This window comes from Abrus precatorius, unplaced genomic scaffold (genome assembly GCF_003935025.1).
Source record: "Abrus precatorius isolate BTA unplaced genomic scaffold, Abrus_2018 Scaffold2, whole genome shotgun sequence".
Taxonomy (NCBI): domain Eukaryota; kingdom Viridiplantae; phylum Streptophyta; class Magnoliopsida; order Fabales; family Fabaceae; genus Abrus; species Abrus precatorius.
The window spans coordinates 33,534,663-33,559,879 of record NW_020874362.1 but is presented as its reverse complement, the minus strand read 5'-3'; the positions used below and the strand labels follow the sequence as shown (position 1 = coordinate 33,559,879).

Here is a 25,217-nt window from a genome sequence, read left to right as displayed (position 1 = left end):
TGTTTTTGGTCAATTGGATACATTCATCTCCGTTTCACCTTCGGTTTCGAAGCCCAACAATTTCTTTTCAATTGGGCTGAAAACAACAAGTGTTTATAAGAGGAACCCAACTACCCTGGGCTTCATCATATATAAAAAAAATTATGGAAGTTCAAAATTTAATTTTTTTTAATATATAAAAAGCAATCATCACGTGTTAGAAAAATAATTAAAAGTATAATTTGATAAATTATTATAAATACTTAAATTGCAAGTAATTTAACAGACTACTCAACTAGGCTGACTATTTTCTTTTGAGGAATTATGTCAACTAAGTGAGAATTTTGACCCCCAAAAAAGTGAGACTTTAGCCATTTTGTGCTAATCTATGTTGGCGCGAAATGTCGCATGAATTTAAGCTATACATGTGAAAAAAGTGAGAACTCTTTTTAACATCTTTAATCATTTTGTATTTTATGTTATTGTTTTAGTGTTATAATTTTTAAATGGTTCAATCAATTAGTGCGTGTTTGACTATTTATCAAAATTTAATAAATGCACATTAATCATTTTAGTGTTGCATTATGTTGTGTTATAAAAATGCATGTACTTAAAATATGGACATGAAACCAAACAAATATTTAATCTGTTTATTGAGTTTTTCTATTATTTCATTCAAAAGAAATTCATTCTTTTCAAATAATAAATTAATAAGATTCATTAGTTTTTTTTACATTTGTACAACAATACTAAGCTTATTTTATTAGATAAATCAAGTGCATAAATAACATAATTGTATTTAGCTCAATCCAAAATCAAATATTACTTCAAAAATTAAAATAATAACACTCATTGAGATATTTTGTCTATTTTTTTTATTTCATTGCGAAGGTAATGTATAGTAGAAAACAAAATATTAAAAATTCATACATACACATCATAAAATATCAAAAGATTATTTTTCAAAGAAAAAAAATTCCTTCTAAAAGAAGTGGGAATAAAAATTAAGGTTTTAAACTTGATATAATTTGTGCAATTATTATTTATGTTAATTTTTTTCCATAAAATGTAAATTGGAGTAACTATTTGATTTAAATGACCCGTCTAAAATTATTTAAATTTTTTGTAGTAAGATATAGTTGCATTACCTTTCTAAATTATATTTAAAAAAATAGGAAAAATATTTTTAACAAGTGTTTTTTAATTAACATAGAATGATTTTTTTTATACCTAAACATGGCCAAATGCCTAAAAGCTACACAATTAGTTTAAGAAAATAATCCTTATATACATCCTCCCTTGAGATGGGGATGAGAAGGGGAGATTCATCCAAGATGATCAACAAGGTGACCCAAATTAGTCAAGAGATTTGTTGCTTTATTAGCTTATCTAAACACACAGTCAAAACGATAGTCCAATGCTAATTCCACAATCTCCTAATGTTGTTAATTAAAGAATAACAATGGCGATTAGGAAGGAAACAATTGCTTGACCATAGAATCGTTAAATTGAGAATCTATCCCTATAATAAATTTTTCCACTTTAAGGTGGATCAACAGTCTAATTTCATGAGAAGACCCCACATTTCAATCTTAAGAGAAATTAGCTACCTAATTATAAGTAAAATCTATAATAAATTCTCTCTCTTGTAATTTATGATAATGCCTTTACAAGATGCATGGCTATACCTTGGAAGAATAGAATCTTAATGTTAAATTTAACCATATCATGATAAAGGGAAAGACAAGCAATGTAACACTTCTTTTGGACCAAAGAGTTGAAAGCTTGTATTTTGAATTTCAGACATTCCTAAGCAATTGTTAAATAAAGACCTTATTTGAACATGAAATATGAGAAGACCATATTTGAACATGAATTATAGAATAAAGACATCATTATAATAGATACACATATCTGAACCAGACATATTTCTTCTTTAGTTAGCAACAAGTCATAAGCAATTGTTAAATAAAAGACTTCATTCTTTCTTTGAGGACCATTACACTTCCAATTTTTCTTTAAAAAAGTTCAATCATATTTAAAAGAATAATTATATATGGTTTCACAAGCTAAATTTAAGGACAATTGTCCAAATTGGTTCTATCTTTAGATACTTGAATCCTTTTCAGCTTTCATTCAAATGGGAAAAACAATAGCAAGTTTCTGACATATATAAATGCAAGGAAAGTTCTAAAACTTGCATCAGTCCCAATTCTCATTCTTGATGAGGGGCCCCATGAAATAATTTTAATCATAAAGAATAGAACTTAAGCAGAATAGTCAATAAATCTACCAATCTCAAAAATTCAAATATCGTTCCAAAAATTATCTATTTTTTTCTTATATTCCAAAAAGTTCCATCCTTAACAAAATTTAAAATTTCACAATATCACATCAAGTACTAGAAAATCTAGCTGAATTTAAAATATAGAATAATTTTAAGATTTTCGTTTGAGTCAACAATTAAAACAATGATATTTTCAATAGGTGTTTTATAATAGATTAATTTATTTGATTTTACTCAAGCCAACTCACTTTAGTACTTTTCTTTCATTTTGGGTTTATTATATAAAAAATCATTTATTTTTTAAACTTACGCAAAATATCTCATTTTATTAATACACCATACTTAAGTCTATTTTTTTTATTATTTACTTTACTAAATTGTTAATCAATTATCAAATTTTTAAACTTCAACAAAAATAGGTTGATCTTTACATCTAACTATTTTTTAAGAAGTAATCGCTATTTTTTTTTCAAAAGATTCCTCAAGAAGCCAATTAAGTAAGCACTTATTATTTTTAAACAAAATTAAATTAAACAAATTCAACTTTAATAAATTTAGCTTTTTCGATATTACTCCCAACTCTATTATTTCAAAATCTTACACAATTTCTCTAATATTTTATAAATGTATTACAGTTAAACTGCTTTTATTATAATAAAAAAATGTTATTTTTTAAACATGTAACAAAAATAGTTAGACAAAAAATGAATGCAAGTTATAATTTTATATTTTTATTGCAACAAAAAAATTAATTAATAATAATCTGTTCATATATAATGAAAAGATTTTATTGAAAGAGATAAAATTTACTAGAGTGATTTTTACGTTTTTTAAAAAACATTCTTTAACAATCTACTGGGTATATCTTTCAGTGCTCAGAAAAAGGAAGTATATATCAAAGCTCATTTATTATAACAATATATTAAAAAATAACTAATACAAATGATAAGTTTAATTTTATTAACAAATTAATACTTCATTTATTACTTATATAGTTATAGGTCTATATTATTTTATAGTGTTTGGATATTTACAACAGGCTTAATTTTATATATTCTTTTGCATGAGAAATATTTTTAATGAAAGCTCCATTAGTAAGTTTTTTTTTAATTATAAACTATTCCACATATAAAAGCATGTAACTCAATCTCGTATCTAAATATTTTGATTTAAGAGGTTTGCCAACAATTTGATTAATTACTTAGTAAAACAAATGACACAAATAAATTATTTGAAGAATAACCGTGATTAATTTTTTTCATGTATCAATATGTTATTTTATAGACTTAAGTCCCACTAATTTAGAATAAATAATTTTATACTCGATTTTTTTAATCAATTAAGTTTCTCTAATCTTAAAATTAAGTAAATCTGATCTTCCATTAAACAACCTATAATCAATAAAGTTTTTATTTTTTACTTAAAATTTTTATAAATTATTTTTGGTGAAAGAATTTATTTATTTATTTTGGTCGAAAGAAATTTATAGGTACATCTTGCAGAACCTTCTGGGTCGTGCAGAAATATCCAGAACATAATGGGACTTTCTGAAACTTAGAACACCAATCAGTAACTAGGATGTTCTCGAATGTACGGGATTACCCTTCCACGTCTTTTAAATACCTCTTCTGTCCCCTTTGAGAACATCAGCAACAGAGTGAATTCTGAATTCTATTGTTTCCCATTTGTTGATAAGCAATCTCATTTCGCAAAGTTCCAAGTTACCATCTAAAAGATTAAGAGAAAATGTCGCTGATTCCAAGTTTCTTCGGTGACCGAAGGAGCAATGTCTTCGACCCTTTCTCCCTCGACGTGTGGGATCCCTTCAAGGACTTTCCTTTTCCCAATTCTGTTTCTGAATTTTCTCGGGAAAATTCTGCATTTGTGAGCACCCGAGTGGATTGGAAGGAGACCCCAGAAGCTCACGTGTTCAAGGCTGATATACCTGGTCTTAAGAAGGAGGAAGTGAAGGTCGAGATTGAAGATGACAGGGTTCTTCAGATAAGCGGTGAGAGGAACGTCGAGAAAGAAGACAAGAACAACACGTGGCATCGCGTGGAGCGTAGCAGTGGCAGGTTCCTTAGAAGGTTCAGATTGCCAGAGAATGCCAAAGTTGATCAAGTGAAAGCTGCTATGGAAAATGGGGTTCTCACTGTCACTGTTCCCAAGGAAGAGGTCAAGAAACCTGATGTTAAAGCCGTACAAATCTCTGGTTAAGCTAAAACAAACTATGTTACTCTTTCTCTTGGATTAGAATCGTGTGTTTTCTTTGTTACATTGCTTGGTTTTTGGTGTGATGTTCGTCAAAAAGGTTATAATTTGCTGTGATTTGTAGGGGAAGGTGCCGTGTAATGTGAATGGTAATAGCATGTTGTGACGTTAATGTGAATAAACTCCAGCTTGCAGAAAAATATTATGTTCTGATTTTTCAGCTTTAACATAAAAATTAAAGCGTTTACATTTCTAGAACTAATGTCTTAAACGTTGTCTTATTTTAAAAGTCTCAACAGGTTTACAGGATAAATTTGTGCAGATTGTAAATTGAGAAAATTCAGGAAAAGAAATCATAAAAAAAATGAGTGGAAGAAAAATGTTATTTTATAAACTGAAATTTTTTAGTTCTATGATAAATGTTCAGGTCAAATATAAGCGATTTCTTTGTTGCAAGTGTTCAACTTTGTTCTTTCATAATGCAATGATAACATGTGACCACTTGCCGGATCGAATGCTAAACTTAAATGATGTTTGTGTTAATCAATAAGCGAGAATAATTCAATACAAGTATAATTAACAATGAACATACGAGAACAATTTAACAGAGGAAAGTAATACAAAGACAGAGGAAGAAGAGAAAAAAAGACAAAGTATAATATAAATTTCAAATTTAATTTTCACTCAAACTTCTTATATTATAATATGTATCTTTTGTAAAGTTTTTATTTTTTAAAAATAACTTAATTTCATTGACATTGTATCTCCACAGGTATCTTATAATAATGTTTATTATAATATATTTATTTAAAAATATATGAAATAAGAAATAAAACTAATATCCAATCAATTATATATATATAGAGAGAGATTAATAACTATTCATTAGTTTATTTATAATTTCAAATAATAAATCAATATTTTTGATATTATAGTTATCTTAATTATTAACATTTTATTGCAATTATCTTAAATAATTGTAATATTCTGAGGAAAAATTATTTTAATTTTATAAATCAAAATACGTTAGTTACAAATTACCCATTTTTTATTTTTTATTTTTATATATCATTCTACTTCATTTCCTGTGTGGCATACTTCCAGCCGATCCGGGCAGCTCTGCCGGAAACTCGGTACTCAGTAACTCGTCGGCGAGCGTAAATCAACCGCCATATATATAAATGTGATATATCTTAATATAATATCAAAATATGTATTTACATGGAATTTTATATTTTAATATTTTTGCATTATTTAATTTCAAATATGATCAAAGGTGAGAAATATTTATTTTAATAATTTCTATCATATTTTATCTTCAAAATTTTGTTAATAATTAATCTAATATTAAATTATATTATTCATTATAATCCAATTGAAAGAGATACATTAACGTTGAATATTTTTTAGAATAAAATTTAACTAATTTTTTTTATATCTAAAGCAATACATTTGGAATTTCCGATAATAAATCATTTATATAAAAAAATAATTATTTTTAATTTTAAAATAACAATTAATTCATTTTATAGTCAAAATAATTAATTTAAAAATTTAATGATAACTAGTTTAGCAATATATCTAATATACGTGTATTTTATTTTAAAATAATTATATATAATTTCATAATTAAATTTTTTTTACAAATATAAAATATGAAAATATATCTAGATATATAAAAAAAATTAAATTTTATATAAAATAATAAAAATTATAAATATAAAAATTTATATATAGTAATAAGAAAAATAAATAATTTCAATCTTTAAAATGTAGAATGAAATCAGTAAAAAAAGTGTGTTAAAATATTATTATAAAAGAAAATATAATTTACACATTATTTTTAAATAAGTTCATATAAAATAATAAAAATTATAAATATAAAAGTTTATATATAGTAATAAGAAAAAATAAATAACAATTTCAATCTTTAAAATTTAGAATAAAATCAATAAAAAAAAGTGTGTTAAAAGTAAAAATATTATTATAAAAGAAAATATAATTTACACATTATTTTTAAATAATTTTAATTATACAATATATGCATAGTAAATTACAAATAAAAATAATTTTAATAAATATTTCATTTTTTAAATAATAAATATTCATCGGTGACATAAAAATTCATTTTTATAGAAGTAATTATTTATTTAAAAAGTTCTCAATATTAATACATGTACATGCACTAAAGATATTTTTAAAAAAAATTAAGAGAAAAAAAAAGGAAGAACATATTTTTAATTTTAAATTAAAAAATTATATATTATTAATATATTAAATTTTTATTAACATATTAATTTATATTTTTTATTTTTAAAAATATTAATTTTAAAATATAAATTTTGTCCTCCTCCAAAAGTCCTTCCTAAACAAATTCTAAGTGACCAACGTTAAATCTTATTAAATCGTACTAAAAAAATGTTTCTTTTTATTTAGATTATAAATTAAAATTAAATATCAATTTAAATTTATATGTCATAAATAGATTAGATTAATTTGAACTTAATTTATAAAAATTTGGATAAATTAAGCAAAATAATTTTAAAACTAATTTATGCAAAATAATACATTATTGGTGGTTTCTTTTTGCATCGCTCTTTAAAAAAATATGAAAATTTGGATGGAAATAAAACTATAGAAGTGAGTAAAGAATTTAATTTTGAAAATGATTAAAATATTTAAAAATTTAATTTTAAAAAAAAAAGAGTAGTGTGGTTAAAAAAAAAGGATAACGTAAAAAGAAAAAAGCTAAATAATTATAGAAAGAGCATTATAGGCAATAGCGATTTGGGCTTTATGGAAAAACCATAACTAGTGGGAGCAAGCTATAGAAATTGTATAGTAGGATATCTAGACCCTTCTCTACTTTGTAAGCATGGATAAATAGAATATTCACGAAAATGCTACATTACTCCTCTACTTCTTTTAAATACCCAGCGTGTCCCTTTTATCAGACATTCAACTCAAAACAGTTTCGTGTTCCCAGTTCCCATTACAACTTCACCTTTGCACAGTTTCTACTCTCAGAGGACACAAAATGTCGCTGATTCCGAGTTTCTTCGGTGCCCGAAGGAGCAATGTCTTCGACCCTTTCTCCCTCGACGTGTGAGACCCCTTCAAGGATTTTCCTTTCTCCAATTCTCTTTCTGAATTTTCTCGGGAAAATTCTGCATTTGTCAGCACCCGAGTGGATTGGAAGGAGACCCCAGAAGCGCACGTGTTCAAGGCTGATGTACCCGGCCTTAAGAAGGAGGAAGTGAAGGTTGAGATTGAAGATGACAGGGTTCTTCAGATAAGCGGTGAGAGGAAAGTTGAGAAAGAAGACAATAACGACACGTGGCACCGTGTGGAGCGTAGCAGTGGCAAATTCTTGAGAAAGTTCAGATTGCCAGAAAATGCCAAAGTGGATGCAGTGAAGGCTTCTATGGAAAATGGGGTTCTCACTGTTACTGTTCCAAAGCAAGAGGTCAAGAAGCCTGATGTTAAGCCCATACAAATCTCTGGTTAAACCATGTTACTCTGTTCTTTTGTTTAAAATCGTGTTTTGTTTGTTCTAATGATCTCATGTGTGATTGCGCAGAAAAGATGTAAGGTGCTGTATGTTGTAATTGCTAAAACAAGTATTAGTTGTTCTTGTTCTTGTTGAGAAATTGGTGTTAATAAAATCTAAATTGGAATAAAACCTTGCAATTTCGTTATATTGTATTTGCACAAATCTGAGCATATTCCCCAATACAAACTGAAAATTTATGAGGCCTTGCTAGGAGGTTATAAATGTTTTTTCTGTGCAAAAATTTCATCAGCACAAGCGATTTACCAGCGACTCAAGGTGTAGAAAATTTTTTGTTTCATTAGCAGCATCAATCACACAAAATTTTGGGATACTTACCACCCACCAACAAAAATGAGAATTTAAGCATATATCAGGGTTTCATGGTCCCACATACAAACAGGAAAACACATTTCTGTTTTTTATTTTCTTTCTAATGAAGTAACGAATTTAACAGTAGCAGTGTGATTTCCTTGTAAAAGAAAAAGGTACAACAAAAAGTTGTGTCTACTGCATAATACAATATATTTTTAATCACCGTTCACGATTTTAACCAAAATCGACATAAATTGTCAACCAATCATTTTACTGATTTAGTGATTAAGTCATTTTCTTTTTATTGATGTCCAAATTATTGAAATCGGTGACTTAGATTGTCTATTTTAATTCAAGCTCTTATGATTTGGTTTTGTTTATGGACATTCTATCAAAATAATTTATATTAATCGAGATATCTATTATATTTATATGTCACTGAATTTTAGTAGACGTGAAACTTTATTTACATATTTCAATATAATATGTATACTAAATTAAAAAAATTTAATTTTGCGAAAAAGAGGTTAAAACCTAGGTATTTGCTTCACACACCTTACTACTTGTCTCACTAGCTTTTGTGCTAATATAAATAATATGCATATAGCATATTTGCACATATATTATATAATATGCTAAAACTGTTGTTAATGAGATTTAAACAAAGGTCTTAAAACAAAAGATGATAGTAAACTACTATGGAGTCTTCTTGAGCAAAATGTTTGTACTTTATTAAAAATTGAATGAATAATATTGTACAGTAATTTTTTTATCTATACACTTCAATTTAAAATTAACGGTTTTCTAAAATTATGTCACTAACAGTACTTGGTTAAATGACTGTTACACTAACGTAAAATAGACTCCATTAACACAATAATAGAACTTGACTAACCGGCGAAAACAAACATTAAAATAGAGTAAAGAAACAATTAAAAAAAACTCTCAATCACGGAATTGAATTGATTTGCATCTTCTTCTAAGTGCGCTATTTGTGTTACCTCCCTTTAGTGCACGCTCATACTCCGCCAAGCCTAGCAAACTCCTAAGCCGTTCAAATTGAGGTCTGGAAAGACTCTTAGTAAAAATATCAGTCAACTAGTCTTTTGTATTAACATTCTTTAGAACAATTTCTTTATCCAAGATCTTTTCCCTAACAAAGTGATATTGCACATTGATGTGCTTGGTCCTTCTATGAAACACAAGATTTGAAGCGAGTTTAATGGCACTTTTATTATCACAAAATATTTCAACTTTTTTGACAGTCTTATTACATATATCACCTATTAATACCTTCAACCAAATACACTCTTGAGTTGCTAGTGTGGCTGCCATATACTTTGCCTCAGTACTTGATAAGGTCACTGTACTCTGCTTCCTACTACACTAAGAGACTGTTGCAGACCCAAAACAAAAATAATACCTAGAAGTTGAATGTCTATACATTCCCTGCCCAATCTGAGTCAATAAACCCCCTACAACTTGGGTCCTTCTTCCTTCAAATATAGCAGACCAAAACTCAAGGTTTCCTTCACATATCTAAGAACCCTTTTGACAGCAACTAAATAAGGGTACCTAAGAATTTGCATAAATTGAGAGATTACACTCATAGAGAATGCTAAATCAGGCTTAGTAACTATCAAATATATTAAGCTACCAACCAATCTTCTAAAGTGAGTAGAATCTGGTACCAAATTGCCTTCATCCTTCTCTAACTTGGAATGCAACTCCATGGAAGTGGTCATTCTATTTGCTTTATCCATACAAAATGATGACAACAAATTCATAGCATACCTTTTTTGAGAGACAAAATATCTTACAACAATCTTTTTTATTTCTAGGCCAAGGAAGCAGCTGACCTCTCCCAAATCTTTCATTTCAAACCTCAAGGATGGCTCATCTCTAATCCTCCCAATCTCTATTTCATTATTTCCAGTGATAAGCATGTCATCAACATATAACAAAATTGTCACATGTAACCCAGTTCCAAACTTCACAAACAGACTAGAATCAGAATTAGAAACATTAAACCCACAAAATAAAAAATATTGAGCTATCTTACCATACTAAGCTCTAGGGGTCTGTTTAAGGCCGTATAAAGCTTTCTTCAGCCTACAAACATAACTTGGATACTCTTGTAATACAAAACTTTTTGGTTGCTCCATAAAGATTTTCCTATCTAACTCCCCATACAAAAAGGCATTTTCACATCCAATTGCCACAACTTCCATCCTTTACAAGCAGCAAATGAAAGCAAAGTTCTGACAGTGATCATTTTAATCATAGGACTGAAAGTTTCTACAACTAGCCTTGCCTTGAATCGGTCAACTGAGCCATCCTTTTTCCTTTTCAATTTATACACCCATTTGCACGTTACTGGATGACAATTCTCTGGTTTAGGCACCAATTCCCATGTTTCATTCTTGTTTAAAGCCTCAATCTCTATCTTCATAGCTTCTTGCCACTCCACCGCATTGTCAACTTCTTCAAAAACACATGGACTCTTTCTCTGTTTTATTTCCTGCAAAAAATGCGTGAGTGATAGAATATTGAGCCATATCAACTTGATAATCTTTCAGCCTCATATATTGTGTCATTGTCCTGGTTGACCTTCTCAAACTTTCCTCAACTTCTTCATCTGTAGGCACATACTATTTTGGCTCTAAATCAGCATTAACATCATTATTCTCCTGTACTTCTTGTTGCACTAGTTCATCAATCAGAACTATTTTAGAGACTGAATTCCATGAAGAAGCCTCATCAAATACAACATTTATAGATGTTACATATTTCTTAGTTTCAAAATCCATGCATCTCCAACCCTTCCTTTGTGAATCATACTCAACAAATATACATTTCTTAACCTTAGGGTCTAACTTTGTTCTTGCTAATTTCGGAATATGCACATAACACGTAGAACCAAAGACTCTAAAATAATCCACACAAGGCTTTTCTCCAAACAATAATTCAAAAGGTGATTTATCTTTACCTAGCCATGAAGGAAGCTTGTTGATCACATGACAGGCGCATTGGACTGCCTCAGCCCAAAGTTCATGAGGAAGAGCTTTATCATGAATCCAGCAAAGGCTAACAGTCATCAAAATTGTTAGTTTCCTCTCTGTCATCGCATTCTGTTGAGGTGTGCTAGGGCAAGTGAATTATCTCTCAATGCCACTGGTTTCTCAGTATTCAGAGAAGGCATCATAAGTAAACTCTTTCCCATTATCTATTCTCAAGCAGCCAATCTTACCCTCAAACTCCTTACTCACCAACTTGTTAAATTTCATAAATTTCTCCATTGTTGTCCCTTTGTCTTTAAGAAAATAGACCCATGTATGCCGAGAAAAGTCATCCACAATAACTTAAACATAATAGAAGCCACTAAAACTAGGTGTCTTGGTTAGTCCCATTAAATCACCATGTATTAGCTCAAAGGGCTTAGTTTTTAGACTTAATGAAACAGAAAAAGGAAGTTTATGTAACTTACCGAATTGACACCCTTTGCATACAACCTCTTCTTTAACATTTTTCATGAATAGTATGCCATCCACCAATTGTTTCGAAGAGATTTGTTGCAGTAGTTAATATCCCACATGGCGCAATCTTGCATGTCAAATAGAAGGATTGTCATTTTGGCTAGTTTTCTTCACATATGCTTCACTAGCTATTAATACAAAAAGAGAATTTTTTCTTTTTTCTTCTAAGACCACTTCCGCATCAATAAGTTTTACATGATCCAACACCTTAACATCATCTGGGCCAAATAGCACAAACTTTCCAGATTTTGTAATTTGAGAGACAGAAACAATATTTTTCTTTAAACTAGGAACATGATAGACATTTCTTAACTTAACCTCACTACTACCAGTATTGAAGCTTACTTCTCCTTCTTTTTCTACTGGATGGGATGAATTGTTTGCAGTGATCACAACACGATCATCACTGTGTGAATGTGTCTCAGCAAACACTTTTTCATTTCCAGAGATATAGTGTGATAATCAATGAAATTGACTAGGACAGGACCTTTGTCTTCAATTGTGAAGCATTGCTCCCAGTTCAGCTCTTCCTCCTCCTCATGTGTTGTATTAACTTTGGTGAGTTTAGTCTTGTAATTTCTTCTAATATGACCTAACTTCCCACACCTATTACACTTTATTATTCTACTAGAATTATGAGAATAATATAAAAGTTTTCTTCTTATCAACATCACCATGTTCTATTGTAGCTTTTCCTTTTGAGAACAACATAGATTCTGATTCAAAACTATCAGACCCCAACATTTGTTTGGATAACGCTTCTTAGTTTGATAGAAGATTCTCTAGCTCCTCCAGAGAAGGTTGTCCATTCTTGTATGGAAGTGACAAATGGCAGAAATTTCTTCCTCAAGCCACGAATAGCAAAATGTTTTACTCTTGCAGCATTAATTTTTTCATCCGGATCCAACTCTGAAATTTCAACACACAAGTTCTTGATTTTCAAAAAAGTATTAAGAGATAGAAAGAGTACCTTGCATAGTAATAGCAAGTTTATTTTCCAGCAGCTGAAGACAAGCTACATTATTTTTAGAAAATAATTGTTTAAATGTCTCCAACACCTTATTTGACGACTCAAAGTCTCGTATGTGATCTATCAGCTCTTTATTAATGGATGTTCTGAGAGCAAACAAAGCCTTCTCACACTTAATTTTTCACTTCCACCTGGCTTTTACATTGTCTGGAGTGTCTGCAAGAATAGTGCTATCATTTCCTGCTACTATTTCCCATAAGTCTTGTCCTTGTAGGAATGCCTCCATACACAAACGTCAATATTTATAGTTAGTTCCAACTAACTTCTCCATCCCATATTAGGTGTTGGTTCCATTACCATTAGTTTGCACATCCATGAGTGTACCTCGGTTTTCCTTCAGTCCTCTGCACTAGATGACTGGAATACCAAAGAGTTGTGAACCTAGCTCTGATACCATAAAACAAAAGACAACAGCAAACTATTGTGCAGTCTTGTTGAGCAAACTGCTTGTACTTTATTGAAAACTGAATGAATAATATTGTACAGTAGTTTCCTCATTTATATATTTTAATTTAAAATTAACTGCTTCCTAAAATTATGCCACTAACAGTACTTGGCTAAATGACTGTTACACTAACGTAAAATAGGATTCCACTAACACAATAATAGAACTTGATTAACCAACGAAAACAAACATTAAAGTATAATAAAGAAACAATTAAAAAAACTCTCAGCAACAGAACCAATCTGCTTCTTCTTTTAAGCGTGCGCTATTTGTGTTAGGTCTAAATGCAAAAAATTATCATCTTTTAACCCATGATCTAGTAATTTTACGGAGTCATTAATCGAGCCAAGTTTATTTTGTTTATTTCATTTTAGTTTTTTAATTTTGTACCACCCAACAAATTAATTGCTTCTATTTACAATCAATAATTCTAAATCTCCTTACGATTTATTCTTACAAACCCTCCTAATTATTCAATAAGAGAATGTTTATATGATTTATATTTTCTTTTAATACTTACTTTATAAAGTAGTAAGAAAATTATTAACAGAATATATCAAAGCTCGTTTACAATTCATTAATAATTATTCTTTACTCAGCATCATTAATTAACATCCTTGAATTTCAATTCTATCTTTCCTCTTTCTCTTGGTTTTCTAAAATTGGAAAAAAAAATTTCAAACTTGAAGCTGGTGTGGAAAGTAAAAATTATTCTCTCTACGTACCTTTGCTAAAGCCTCAATTATGAGTTTGTTGTTCTTTACAAAGCAAGAAACAAAGACTCCCTCTCCAGTCTCCACCACCACAAAGGCTTCAAATATGATGGTGTCAAAAGCGGGTAGTGTGTGGAGGTAACATGTTAGGGCTTTATGATGGCATATTAGGTTAGTGACTTCGACTCATTGTGTTTGAAAGTTTGATGAATAGAGGTCTTGTGTGACATTTTGCATTGAATTTAGTAGCAAATGAATCTTCTCATATCACGTAATACTGCACACAATCTTAACCATCAAATATATGTTATTATAATATAAAATTTTATGAAATAATATATTTTAATAAAATAGAAGACCAATATTAAACCATGCACCCTTCTCATGTGAAACCTCAGATAAAAGGATCGAATCTTATTGTGACAACGTATTTGTTATTCATTGAAGTTGATAGAGCTAAATGGGTAGCTCATTTGATTGTGTCCATCATTCCGTGGATTATGGGGGTGGTGGGTTAATCTAGTTGGGGCCGCTAAGTTCGTGTAGTTGCAAGTCATGGTGGCAAAATATGGCTAAAAAATGGTTATTGAAGCTAGAGTAGGTATAAAGAATAGAGATATTGATCTATGTTGTGATTGGGTTTGAAAATTTGATTAACTTATATAAGGGTTACTACTAAAATATACTAATAAATTCAAATGTTTTACTTGATTAGGACGTGACATTTAAATGACTAATGTCTAATTAGCATGTTAAAAAGGTGTAACATTTATTACGAAGTTAGGGTAAGTTTTGAATCAACCACATGAATAAAACATATTTACCATCAATCTCAAGGAAGGTTAGTATAATTATTTTTATAATTTTTTGTTCTTATAGTACATTCTTATTTTGTTATAACCACATAATAATTATTGAATATTTAATTTTAAAAATAAATTATATTTATCTATCTTTGTTAAAGATTTTATTCAAATTATATTTTTCTTTTTAATTTTACACTAATTATTATTAATAAATATCATGAGATAATGATTTTTGTTGATAACAATAAATTTTTTCAGGAATTTTTACTGATTTATATGATATTTTAATAAATATTTTGTAATTGTAGTGTTGCAATATTATCACACACGCATAAATAGTGCAAATAAAAGATGGAAACGAGATGGAACATTGTAGAGATATTTACCTTTTAATAATAATAATAATAATATAGATAAGATTTTTTATGTTATTAAAATGTTTCAATTTTTTAAAAATAAAATTTCTAAAATATTTAAATTTTTATTCTTAAAGCAATATATTTTTTTAGCTTTTTTTTAAATAACAATACCATAACGCTGCCCGACGAAACAAAATTTTTCTTATATATAGTTTACATCTAAACCTAAATTAAAATTTTATGTAACAAAAAAAAATATTTTTGCAGCCATTTTTCCCCATTTACTCCTTCTTTGAACTTTTTTTTAATTAATTATAAGAAAATAGATTCAAGAAGTGATTTACAAATCATTTCATAAATTTAATTTTACAGAAATTTTAAATATATTTTAAAAATAATTTATGAATTATATTTAAAATTGAATTTTGTTGAAAAATATATTTATTACCTTCCAAAATTCAATTTTTAAATAACAAAATAGAAGTGTAAAATAAACCGTCCAAATAAGTACAACGCTTTATGAGACCCGTTTCAATAAAGCCCTTGATTTATATGACATACAGCCCACGAATAATTGGGCCAAGATGATCCTAATCTAGAGAGTTCTGATTCTGAACTTTTTTGGAAGATCTAGAATGCTGCCGAATATTAATAGCACTTCCTCGAAAATACTAGATTCCCCCTCCTCTTCTTTTAAATACCCGATGTGTCCCCTTTGCTAATATCAGAACCAACTGAAGACAGTTCAAGCAGTTTTGTGTGTGAAATCACATTGCAACTTCAACTTTGCAGAGTTCCAAACAGCATTCCAGAGAGCAGAAAATGTCGCTGATTCCGAGTATCTTCGGTGGCCGAAGGAGCAACGTCTTCGACCCTTTCTCCCTCGACGTGTGGGACCCCTTCAAGGATTTTCCTTTTCCCAATTCTGTTTCTGAATTTTCTCGGGAAAATTCTGCATTTGTCAGCACCCGAGTGGATTGGAAGGAGACCCCAGAAGCGCACGTGTTCAAGGCTGATATACCTGGCCTTAAGAAGGAGCAAGTGAAGGTTGAGATTGAAGATGATAGGGTTCTTCAGATAAGCGGTGAGAGTAATGTGGAGAAAGAAGATAGGAATGACACGTGGCATCGCGTGGAGCGTAGCAGTGGCAAGTTCCTTAAAAGGTTCAGATTGCCAGAGAATGCCAAAGTTGATCAAGTGAAAGCTGCTATGGAAAATGGGGTTCTTACTGTCACTGTTCCCAAAGAAGAGGTCAAGAAACCTGATGTTAAGGCCGTGCAAATCTCTGGTTAAACTATCTATTCCTTTGTTGAAAATCGTGTGCTTTGTTCTGTTCTAAGGATCTTATTTGTCGTTTGTGCAAGAAAGATGTAGTGTGTGTGCATTGTAATTGTATTAATAAGTAATCACTTCACTTTTTCTCGTTGAGAAATTCATGTTAACCAACTCTAGTATGTAATAATATCTTAAAATGTTTTCGTAACTACACTTGGAAAATCATTATTTAATCCACTTCTGTATATATAATTTATGAGTAAGATTTCTTAAAGTCTTATCTTGCTATACAAGACCATAATCAAGTTAGTAACTTACCAGTAAGTGAGGATGTGAAATGAGTGAATCTTCAGCAGCATAGAATCATTCAATCTTGCATTGCCTAACACTGGCCCACCCATGAACAATGAAATCGTGAGAATTTAAGCATAAACAGTAATAACTAACAGCAACCTCCTGCACTAAACTCAGATTAATGGAGCAATAGCAGTTCTCCACAATCTCCGAGATGGATTTTATAAAATTGAAGAAGGATAACTAAAACTAAAATGAACATTGATGTGAGAGAAGTTTACAGAATCATAGGGAGAAGAGGAGAAGAATACTAATAGAGAGAACACAATTCAAATTCAACTCAGTTATCATCTTCATTTTTTTTCTCTTCACACGGCACTAATTCTTCAAATATGGCGTTAGGCCTCTTGACCCGTGGTTCTTCTTCTCATCTCTACTTCAATGAGTTCAGCTCCTTTTGCCACGTGTCCTTCTATCAGCAATTTTTCATGCCATTGCCTCTGACGTGATGTAATAAGTCGTATTTGTATCTTAGCTAGCAGGGTTATTTCCTTAGGATATAAATATACATTTTGTGTACATGATGAGTCATTCATGAATAAAATTCAGTTTAATCTTCTCTTGTGCCTTGAGAGATGGAGAGTGTGAGGATTCCAATTGGGTCAGTGCTGCCCGATTGTTACACGTGGCCAATTTCAGATGAGTCACCATCCATCTCTATAGTTGACTCATTTTCCGCCGTGACTCAAATCAGCTTTAAAAGGGTTTTATGTAGTATTATATAGTAGTGTTTCCTGCAAACGAAGGTTTAGCAATCAAGTGTTATTTTGTACACTACGTTTTAAATGATGCTCTATATATTCACCATCATTACATTACAAATATGAACATAGCGTTTCCATTTTGTCGCAAAGGTAAAATGAAAAAAATAAATAAATAAATTTGGCACAATTTCCACACATATCTCTCTTAGGTAAAATGATGTCCACAGATGAAACCCAACCCAAGAATGGAGCCCTGCACTCTCATCCGTAAATGTTTGCGAAGAATTCTCTTGACCTTCGGAAGAGTTCTTAAATATATAATACAAACGACACTCTCAAAACCCAACTTGTCCTCGCAACATCAACATCAAGAAAATGTCCATAATCCCAAACAACAACCCTTTTGAGGATACTCCTTTCTCCGCTATCATTTCCAATTCATTGCCAGAGAATGCTGCGTTTGTCAACAGCCAAATTGGTTGGAACGAGACCCCAGAAGCTCATGTGTTCAAGGCTGATATCACGGGGTTAAATAAAGAGGAAGTGAAGGTTGAGGTTGAAGATGGTAGAGTGCTTCAGATAAGTGGTGAAAGGAAGGTAGAGAAAGAAGACAAGAACGATGCATGGCGTCGTGTTGAGTATAGCAGTGGCAAGTTCCAGAGGAGTTTCACGCTTCCATCGAATGTCAAAATGGATCAGGTTAAGGCCTCCATGGAAAATGGGGTTCTCACTGTTACTGTCCCCAAGGATGTTGATGCTAAGCCTATTGAGAATTAAAATTGAGAAGAATATTCACACTTCTCTTGCTCGGTTGGGTTTGCATCCTAGTGTTTCTTCTTTGCTGTTTGTTTTGTAAAGTAGAATTAGCAGTAAGGATAATAAGAAATGTGTTTGTGTGATGAATAATTAGTTGTATTTGAGACACCATTTCTGATTTATAAGCACCACTTAAGGTTAATTTGTATTAAAAAAAATAAGAGATTGCTGGTTACTGGTTACTGGAATGATATTTTCTCATCTCGCTAGATTTGAATTCAACTAATTCAAGTTTGTTTTATTCGTTGTTTGCCTTGTAAAATTTTCTCTGCTTTTCCTTTTGGGTCAAGTTATTCGAGTTGGGTGATATAATTATGGATAATAAAATTCTCCACCCCGAAGAGAAGTTTGATGCATGTTTATCTACCAATTATTTCACAGAAATATTTTTTATCTTTTAAAATAAATTAATATAAACGTGTATTTAAATTTAATCTTTTAAAGGAGAGGTGTTTGGGTATTTAGTACGAGATTATTAGATATATGGTCGAGTAACTTCTTTCTTGTCAGCATTTTTGGAAATTACTTATATATTCTAGTAAAAATGAAATCACTTTTATTAATTATACCCATATAAAGGTACTAATTTTGATTTTTTTTTCTTTATATTATTAGATTGAGTAACCATATTTTTAAAGCCGATCATGGGGTGTGAAATAGATGTGTGGAAGAAAAAAAATAGAAAGTATTAAAAAAAAAAAAGAAGGGGAGGGGGGGGGGGGAGAAAGAAAAAATAGAGATACGGTGGATGATAATGTGGGAAAAAAAGAAGAAAGAAATAAAAGGAAAATTTGAGTATAAATAAAATAAAAATGGGTATGAAATTATTGCTACTGTATTAAATAATTGCATCATTTGTGTTTCCTCTAAAGATTAGTTTGTACATAATTGAGTGTTAGACAGTTAAGAGTTAATAAGAAAGTAAGTTACTAAGTTTAATGTTATATAGATGAGAATATTCGATAAGAAATTATATAAGACAAGAGTACAAATACAATTACCAGAGAAAAAAGTTAGGATAAGTCTATGGTTGAGTCTCATCTTAAATTATGTTAGAAGAACTAATAAAGTGAGTTCATCATTCAAGTGGAAGATAGCTTTATGATATCTTATAATTTATGTAGCTCACCATTATTTAAAAAAGTTTAATTGCTGTTGTTTATTTATATGTTAATTTGTTGATATTGTTAACAGTTTGATATTTATTAATTTATTACTATTGTTGCCAATTATTTTCGTTTTAAAAAATAAATGTTATATAATAAATAAATTTTAAATACGTCAAAAAGTTACAAAAGGAAGTGATAATAAAATAACACAAAATAATTATAAATATTTTTAGAATAAATTATGCTTCTTACTTTTTAGAAGATACTTACCTTATATTATCATTTTAAAAAAACACTATATTTCCTTCTTTTTTGAGTAATGAATGTCTATATTTTAATCTATTATAATCTAAATGATTTTTCAAGAAATTTTTCTTTATTCTAATTCTTAACATTACCAACAATAATTTTTTTGAAATTTGATTGTTAATTTGGGCGTTTTAAAAATGAAATAATGATTTTGAGTGAAATTCTAAAGTTCATAACCTAAATGTTTGAATCTTTAGTCCATCTCAAATTAACTTATTATAAGGAATAATAACAAAGATTTATTTTATTTATAAATTCTTTGAGGGATTGATAATATTCGAAACATCGATTTATTAATTTTGTACAATTTAAAAATAATTGTACGTTAGTGTGAGTTATAAACCTTTTGAATAAAAAAATATTTTCTGAAAATTCTTGTGTTTGTACGTTAGTAGGTCATTGGAATTCATTTTTTTCTTCTATTTCTAATATTATTATTTATTTTATTTAAGATATTATAAGCGTATATATGTGTGAAGAGCAATCAAATTTTATTTTATATAAAATGTAACTTTATAGATTTAATAATTAAATTATAAGTATAAATTATTTATATTAAAAGTTTAAAATATTGAACAACAATAAAAATAGTTAAAGGTTCTTATTTTTATATTTTAAAATATAACTTTAATCCTGCTATATACCCTTGCTGCGAAGAAGAGTGAAAAACTTCAATGGTGTCTAAATTTTGAATACAGAGTATTGGACACAGATATAATAACAAAGTATACTAAGAAAAGTAAATTTAATAACAATCAGAAGATGATGAATAATAGTAGTAATCACTAATCATTGAATATTCATTACCACCTAAAAGTCATAATATGATGACCGTCATTGGGATTTAATAACACGGTTCTGCGAAAATTCAACTGAGCAAATCATAAACATATTTGGAACTTTTTCTAATGCCGACAACCGTGTGTTCCATTGAATGTACACTAACCAGTTCAACGTTACCCAAGCAAATTTTGCCATTTGGTCAACCTCAAAGGCTCTTTTAGCTATGGAGATAAATTAAATATTTTTGGTAGACAAATCAATGTTATAATCACAAACTCATTTTGTTTAGACCGTTCAGAAACAATCCTATTCAAGTTAAACTACAAGTTCTGGTCTTATCTAAATTCGGCTTTTATTTGTCGTGATTCGTTCAAAGATTGGTTGTTCTAGAAGGAAGAAGGTATCAGGGCCAATTAGAGACTCAGCAGCAATCATAAGGGATTCAAAGTCCTTCCGATTTTGTAGGATTTAATATCTATAACTATTAAACATTTGAATGGTGATAATTTCGTTTTTATATTAAAAATAAGAATACAACACAATTGTGTTCCACAATATAAGGCTAAAAAACATTAGTTAATTCATACTAAAAAAAACTAAGTTCACTAAAGCCAAAACTAACAAAAATTCACTTCCCCTCAGATATCAGTTGTTTCAAGGAACTATAAGAAAAATAATTATTTTCTTGAAACGAAATAATCCAAACAAGCAACTAGATGGTGTGTATAGAAGTAGTTATTGATACATTAATTGAATTAAATTTCCTACTTATTAAAAAGAACATTTCAAATTTCTTCATCAGATATCATTTGAAAGGAACCATAAAGGTAAGGTATGTTATTATGACTCAAGGGGATCATAATGCCAACCAATATAACAAAACAAGTCTTTGCATAAGCTAAAAAACCTTTTTTTTACTCAGAAAGTAATACATCTCTAGTAAAGATGCTTACAACTTACAAGGGTGGGATAAATGGAAAACTATCATCAGATTCAGCACTATGCCCAAGGTGCCACCGTGACAATATCCCAATTTAGCTAATATGGATTGTCAAATAACCACTGAATCCCACTGGAGGTATCCTTCCTTCCTTCAAGATACTTACGGATGAATCTCAAGTTGATTATTCTTCTCAAAGCAGCTTGCAGCTTCCATTAGTCGCCTAACAAAGTTGAGAGAAACAAATCCTGCACAAAACCAGATCTCCCAGCAGCTTGTCTTATCCTTTTCTCCCGCTCTTCAATGCTCAGTGAAGGATCAAAACTGCAAAGAGAGACAGATCAGAGGTGCGATTCATAGCGCATTCTTTAATATGGATGAAGCACACATTAAGCAAACTTGTTAAGCACAAATAACGGTCTAGTTTTAGTTACACAATTATATCAAGCTATCATCTGTTCCTAATGAATAGAGAAAATAGATAACTAGTAAATAATAGTATTGGTGTCGAAAGGTCACAAATCCTGCTTCTGCCCACCCTTGATATTACAATCACATGATTTGATTGTGGGAAAAACACTTCTGATAGAAAACATGCAAAACATGTTCTGTAGCAGGGCCAATATTTGAAACAATGTTTTAAGAATTTTGGTACCATAAATAATGTGCAGGCTGGAAATGATGAATATAAGGAGGATAATGATTTACCACAAGGGCTTCAACTGATAAATATTGACACCACAAGGGATTGAAAAATTTAAAGGAACTTCCAAATATCTTTTTATTAATTACTGAGTAGGGAGCAAAAAAGCACCTTGATTTCCAGATATGTGCAGGTGCCGTGTTTTTTGTAGAAGAATCTTCAACGCTTGTCACCACAGATTTAGAAATTTCTTCTGCTTCACAGGCAGGGAAATTCAAAATAAAAGAGGATAGGAATGGATCAGTGGCTGCATTTGATACAGTGGCACTGTTTGACCGATATCCACCACCACCACCAAGAAGCACCTGTAAATGCGCCTCACGAAGATCTCGACCCAAAAGAGATAATGTCTGACTGTTCGGAATAGCAACTCTCCTTAATCTTCGCCTTCTCTGTAAGTAATCCTCAGTTAAGGGAAGCAACAATAAAGTTTTTCATTTTTCACTTAGAAAAACAACCCGTTATCTGAACAGGTTAACTATATTCAATCAAAACAAGAGTATAAAGGATATCTTAAATAAGTGCCCATGTTGCAGCATTATGTGACTCAACATGTCGCGTGCAACTTTAACTGAGCATATGGGACAAATCTGCATAACAGAAAAACAAAGAATGAGACTATCATAACCAAACTTAATTCAATCCTTGAGGCATAGATGTAAACTAACAACCCCTAAAAAGACATAAACTAATCATTGATCTTCAGTTTTTTCCTTTTTCACTTTATAGAAGTTTATTGGTACAAATTCTTCAAACACTGCACTTCAGCTTCTTGATCTTTTTACTTCATATATAGTTTAGGCAAATGCTAGCCAAGACACCAGTTAAGGAATAAAAAATGAAAAGTTTTTATTAGAAAATATTATTGATGCACTACCTCTCATGATTTCCAATGCATCCCAGTGTAATTTTCAATGAAAACTTTCTACGTTTAATTCCTTAACCAGTGCAGGCATTGGTTAGCAAAACCCTATAGTTTATTCATACACACTCTTCAAACATGGCACATACATGCACAATGAACTGTATCCTAATTCAGCAGCAGTCCATATCAATCATCGCAAAATTTATAATGACAATTAATATTTACGATTTATGGTTCAGAAGATCATAGACCACCTTTTTAACAAATGATATTAGGAATTTAGGATCATTTCCCATCTCAATAAGTGGTAGCAAAGAACATACCTCTTGAATAATCTTGGATATATCGTAAATACCACTTGAGCACAGCTATACAATGTATAAGGCAACTAAAAAGAAATGGACAGAGAAACAATCCTCATTGGAGCTATATACCCTTAAAAATCTACTTAGAAAGAAGGTTAGTGTGCTTGATTTTATGCCCTTGAGCCTTTTTCTTCCTATGAATTGCCTCTGATTGTCTAACTTATTATGATTACAAGCTTACAACTAAACCATATCAGTCCTCTTTGACACACAGACTTTCCTCCTCTACAAAGTTTAAATTAATACTCGAGCTAATTCATCCCATCACTTCTAGATTAACAACCAAATTGAAAAATATCTAATAGATAAAGTATGGAAGGTGGGCAAAAGACAAAAGGTAACATGTTTATATGCCAGTATGAACCAATAAACTACAATTCTCATGCCTTATGTTCAGGTCAATCAAAAAGGAAGAACGTGTCAAGAACCTAAAGCAGGTTACTTTTCCTGGATCCTTAATATCAATTACTTAAAAAATATGGCTCACTTGTAATCTTATCATACCAGCACCGGGCAATCTTATAATTCTTCTGAGATTGAAATATCAAGTAAATTCATTTATTTAAAGGTTTCCTCTGTACAATAAGCTAAAATAGCAATAACCCTTGGTGCTTTCAATCATTTGAGGAAACTAACAGGAAGCTTCCAACAACCTTGCAATCAAGATTAAAGGCGACCAATTTCTCCAAATGAAGAAAAAAGCCAAAGTGGATCTAGCTTTAGATTTATGTTTATATATTAAAAAAAAAAAAAAACTGTAACAAACAAAACATAGATCTAGATTACAAAATAGGAAAATAAATGACATCAGAGATAAGAGTAGGGTCCTACAGTGACTCTTGATTCACACGAATGCTCGTCTTCAAGATGAGAACACAAGGACGCAAGGTCAAAGTCTTCGTAACAATACGGACACGGGAAATCGGGTCGCACCTCTTCTTCCACATCAAAATCATCGATTCCCAGCCGATCTGACACAACCAGATATTTAAAAATTAAAAAAAATCAGATTTTGATTGAACCCAGAAAAATTTTTCCTCATCAAAGAAAAATGGGAAATGCCAAGATTAACACCAACCTAAATGGGAACTGGGATGGTGATGCTGAAGCGTGTATTGGCGTTTGGCGGCGGCAAGACGCGAGGTCCAGAAGTCAGAATCCATTGAAGGATCAAAGAAATGATTTGATAAAAATGGAGTTATGTAACTGAAACAAATCAAATCAAATCACCCACCTTCAACAAATTCAATCAACACTTTCTAATTTTTTTTTTCCTCAAATGAAAAAAACTAATATTTTTTGAGATTCAAATCAGGTCCTAAGTCTAGAGAAAAATTAAAATAACAATAATAAGTCTTGAATATATTTTTTCCTAAATGATTTGACTTTTTCCAAAGGTTTGAGAATTGCCGACTGAAATGGAGAGAGTTGTGCTTTGTGGTTAGTATAAAAGTTGAGCTTAAACAAATGTGAGGAAATGTCGGACTTTGCCTTAGGATAGGATATACCACATACGTTTGGTTTGTTTGGTATTGTTTTCTTTCCTCTTATTATTATTCATTAATTATTATGTGGTTATAACAATTTTGCCGCCTCTTTTCTCTTCTTTTATTTTTTGCGACTCAGGTTTTTCAATTAAATTCTCTGCTTACTTTAATCCAATATTTAATTAGCCCAACCGCCATAGGTTCCACCAGGCAAATCTTTATACTTCAAAATAATAAGGTTGTTTCGATTATTTTTTTCTCAATTAAGGTTATTTT

At 30.2% G+C, this 25,217-nt stretch overlaps 4 protein-coding genes and 1 pseudogene across 5 annotated transcripts; 4 read left to right on the top strand and 1 right to left on the bottom strand.

The window, feature by feature from the left end:
• The first annotated feature begins 4,012 nt into the window (after positions 1–4,012).
• On the top strand, positions 4,013–4,483 carry LOC113857847 (18.5 kDa class I heat shock protein). The gene has a single exon (XM_027490085.1). The coding sequence runs from the start codon at positions 4,013–4,015 to the stop codon at positions 4,481–4,483; it is 471 nt and encodes a 156-aa protein (XP_027345886.1).
• Positions 4,484–7,451: 2,968 nt separating this feature from the next.
• LOC113857834 lies at positions 7,452–7,985 on the top strand (annotated as a pseudogene).
• A 7,968-nt stretch (positions 7,986–15,953) lies between these two features.
• LOC113857860 (18.5 kDa class I heat shock protein-like) lies at positions 15,954–16,572 on the top strand. The gene has a single exon (XM_027490104.1). The coding sequence runs from the start codon at positions 16,054–16,056 to the stop codon at positions 16,522–16,524; it is 471 nt and encodes a 156-aa protein (XP_027345905.1). The 5' UTR covers positions 15,954–16,053; the 3' UTR covers positions 16,525–16,572.
• A 1,134-nt stretch (positions 16,573–17,706) lies between these two features.
• LOC113859879 (18.1 kDa class I heat shock protein-like) lies at positions 17,707–18,341 on the top strand. The gene has a single exon (XM_027492545.1). The coding sequence runs from the start codon at positions 17,940–17,942 to the stop codon at positions 18,339–18,341; it is 402 nt and encodes a 133-aa protein (XP_027348346.1). The 5' UTR covers positions 17,707–17,939.
• A 2,928-nt stretch (positions 18,342–21,269) lies between these two features.
• Positions 21,270–24,973, bottom strand: LOC113857734 (protein DEHYDRATION-INDUCED 19-like). 2 transcript variants are annotated; one of them, XM_027489898.1, is made up of 5 exons: positions 24,533–24,973; positions 24,286–24,425; positions 22,737–22,814; positions 22,336–22,622; positions 21,270–21,845 (listed from the first exon to the last, which is right to left on the bottom strand). In XM_027489898.1, exons 1-5 carry the CDS (start codon positions 24,615–24,617, stop codon positions 21,737–21,739), a joined length of 699 nt encoding a protein of 232 aa, XP_027345699.1. In that variant the 5' UTR covers positions 24,618–24,973; the 3' UTR covers positions 21,270–21,736. The 2 variants fall into 2 exon arrangements, with proteins under 2 accessions (XP_027345699.1, XP_027345700.1); XM_027489899.1 differs by lacking the exon at positions 22,737–22,814 and having other exon boundaries at positions 21,354–21,845; positions 22,336–22,616; positions 24,533–24,937.
• Between the last annotated feature and the right edge of the window lie 244 nt (positions 24,974–25,217).